Source organism: Lottia gigantea (genome assembly GCF_000327385.1).
Source record: "Lottia gigantea unplaced genomic scaffold LOTGIsca_271, whole genome shotgun sequence".
In the NCBI taxonomy this organism is placed as follows: Eukaryota; Metazoa; Mollusca; class Gastropoda; family Lottiidae; genus Lottia; species Lottia gigantea.
In genome coordinates, this window is record NW_008708851.1 from 39,604 (window position 1) to 43,242 (window position 3,639).

At 32.4% G+C, this 3,639-nt stretch overlaps 1 protein-coding gene across 1 annotated transcript; it reads right to left on the bottom strand.

Annotated features, from left to right (window-relative positions):
* LOTGIDRAFT_54049 (hypothetical protein) lies at window positions 1-2,999 on the bottom strand (the record flags this gene model as incomplete). Its single annotated transcript, XM_009056372.1, has 6 exons — window positions 1-111; window positions 858-1,099; window positions 1,305-1,437; window positions 1,910-2,049; window positions 2,223-2,363; window positions 2,888-2,999. Coding segments are annotated over 6 exons (879 nt in total), but the record flags the coding sequence as incomplete, so codon positions are not given.
* Window positions 3,000-3,639: the final 640 nt, after the last annotated feature.

A 3,639-nucleotide genomic window follows, 5' to 3' on the forward strand; every position in this document is an offset into this window, starting at 1 on the left:
GGCCCAATCTTGTAACTCTCCAGATGCAAATAACATATAAAATACAGCACCAAATATATAGATACCAGCTGCTACATAGAAAACTATCTGCCAATCAGAACGACTTTGCCCCTGAAATATTATAGTTCATTAGTTAAATACACTTAATACAACCAAGGACAACCCTTTATTTATATTATAGTATTCATTCAAATGTATTGTAGATATAAAATCTCTAGAAGGACAGCCAGTTTTCAACATAAGGACTGAAAAAAAGCAAATTAAAATAAATACAGCAGTCATGCTGACCAAAATATCTAAATAAATGGCCATTATGTATTTGTTGGCTAGTGTTGCCAATTATGAGGTCAATAATATTCTTTTATAGGTTGGCACATGAGACTTAATCATCAAACACTAAGTGTTAAATGGACAGTTGCACATTTTTTACCAATCATAACTTGGGAATTTTTTTTACCTAAGCCAATCAGTGATAGTGTTCACAGCTTACCGTTGAAATTTGAGGCTTCAAATCCATGTGTGTGTGTCCACAATTATCTGCGTTTGAAAGTTTAAAAGACGAGTTGTCTTTTCTTGAGACAATTCCTTATATAGATAACGCATCTATAGAAATATGAAAAGAAATTCCCTAGTTTGAGATATTTTTGAAGGAATTAAATGATTTCTGTACATTTCTAGTACCTCTGAAGACTATATACAAATATTCAAGACTCAAATCAATCCCCTAAAATTGGGCACCTTCCCTTTAATCATCACACATTTAGTGTAAAACAAATTACAATTGTTATGTAATTGACATGTTAGAAGTCCTCACTTTTCAAGGTATTAAAACCAATAGTAAGTAAGTATATTCATACCTTGCTTGTTATGGCACCAACAACTAATGGAGATAGGAATCCAGTGATGGCTGCTACAGAATTAGAGAATCCATATAAGATACCAGCATAGGCTGGGGCCAGATCAACATGATTGACAGTAAAACCACTATATTGTGGACCAGTTAATGCTACACCTAATATTAATAATATAACAGCTATATAGGGCTGGGTACAGTCTATATAACCTAATGCTATTAACATCAAAGCTGGTACAATTTTTCCTGTGAAGTAGAAACAAAAATAGAAAGGTTAAATAAATTGAAATGAACGGAGTTTTACTTTTCTGTACCAGATATGGCTAATATTAATGGAAATTCATCCTTTGATAATGCCTACTATTTCTGATTCCCCTTGCCAGTCTCCATCAAAAGCTGCAAGATAGGTGTTTATATTTCAAGCTTAGTCACACAAAACATGAGAACTTACCTCCAGAATCAAATAATTTTCTGGTCCAAGTGGTATTTAAATACCCTTTTCTTCTTACAAAATCAGCTAGAAACCCTGACACATTAATACATAACCAGAATGCTATATAGGGCAGTGCAGAGAATAATCCATTCTAAAATAAAAATAACTCAAGATAAAATGAAGATAACTCAAGACAACTCAAGATAAAATGAAGACAACGCAAGATAAAATGAAGACAACTAAAGATAACTTGTTTACTCATTCCAAATTTCAGAAAGTTCTAGGTGAATTGGCATGTTTACTCGATATAGCATTCACCAAAAATTTTACAAATTTGAGAACAAAGTAAAGCAAATACACTGCTAAGTGAATGAATGGGGACAAGTATGACTAAATGCATGTTACATATAAGAAATGTTTAGCACTTCAATATCTGTTTGATGATGCTTTATCATATGAAGCCCTTTAGTCCTCAAACAATTAGTTTTAGTGGAAATGCAAGATGTCTGATAGAAAATTGGTACGGTGCAAATTGATTCTATCAGTGTCCCCATTACGCAAAAACAGTTTGGAAAATCTCTTTACAATCCCTTTAATGATAAGTTTTAATACATCATACTTACTGAAGCTATGTCAAATTTGAGGACCTCTTTCATATAAGTTGGTATATTTGTTAGGAGAGTATAAGCTCCCCAATCTGAGGTGGTATTACTAACTACTATAGCATATACTGGTAAGGATGTAAAGATAGCCTTCCATGGAACTATCAAATTCTATAATATACAACAAATAACAGATTATAACATAGACCAAGCCAGGCCATTAACTAGCCATTGTCTTAAGGGGGCCAAAAAGTTTCAAGTCATCTAATAGCAACCTATCATGAAAACACATCAAACTAAACATCTAGATCTACATTTACATGAGACTGTACACCTACTTCTTTAGTTTGTTGTTTAGCATCACATAGAGACATTTCTATGTACTTTCTCTCTATTTCTGATATTCTCTTATGATCTTTAGGTGAATCACTGACCAGTATCATCCACAACACAAACCACACAACCCCAGCTATTCCTGTAATATACCAATATAGTATAAATAGTATTGAAAAAGTAATACATATACCAATAGACCCTTTCACAGAACATTGTCTATGATCATGTTAGAAATCATGGGATTGATTAAATGTAAACAGGTCATAAAAGATGGTTGAAGTCACATCGTTGAATGTTTTTTTAAAAATTAGAAGCCTGTAAACGCTATTTCCAGCACAACTCTTACTAAAGATTGTGCTATAAATATTTCTTTATTTCCTATTCATTTCAACGAATGTTGACTTGCATTGATAACTTAACAAATGTGGACAGTGAAATGTCATGCCAGTAACCAGATCTCCATCAATGTTTACATTTAGCAGAAATTGCTAGCCCATTCACATGGACAAATTTTTATAGTTATTACCAATTAGAAATGGGACTTAAAGTTTCTGACTCTGAGTTTTATTGTTCTTTAAGGTTCTGTTTTAGTATTTCTATACCACTCTACAATTGATGTATTGTACTATTTTAACAGTGACAATATTTTAATATTGTAATTACCAATTAAATAGAAAACAGACGGCCATCCACCAGCAAATCCATATTTACATAATACACCAGCTAGAGGGAATGTTATAGCATTACCAACTTGAGTACCTGAAAACAGAATGTTATTGTATCATCAACATGTGTACCTGAAGAGAGAATATTATAGCAATTTCATCATGTGTACCTGAAGAGAGAATATTATAGCAATTTCATCATGTGTACCTGAAGAGAGAATATTATAGCAATTTTATCATGTGTACCTGAAGAGAGAATATTATAGCAATTTCATCATGTGTACCTGAAGAGAGAATATTATAGCAATTTCATCATGTGTACCTGAAGAGAGAATATTATAGCAATTTCATCATGTGTACCTGAAGAGAGAATATTATAGCAATTTCATCATGTGTACCTGAAGAGAGAATATTATAGCAATTTCATCATGTGTACCTGAAGAGAGAATATTATAGCAATTTCATCATGTGTACCTGAAGAGAGAATATTATAGCAATTTCATCATGTGTACCTGAAGAGAGAATATTATAGCAATTTCATCATGTGTACCTGAAGAGAGAATATTATAGCAATTTCATCATGTGTACCTGAAGAGAGAATATTATAGCAATTTCATCATGTGTACCTGAAGAGAGAATATTATAGCAATTTCATCATGTGTACCTGAAGAGAGAATATTATAGCAATTTCATCATGTGTACCTGAAGAGAGAATATTATAGCAATTTCATCATGTGTACCGAAGAGAGA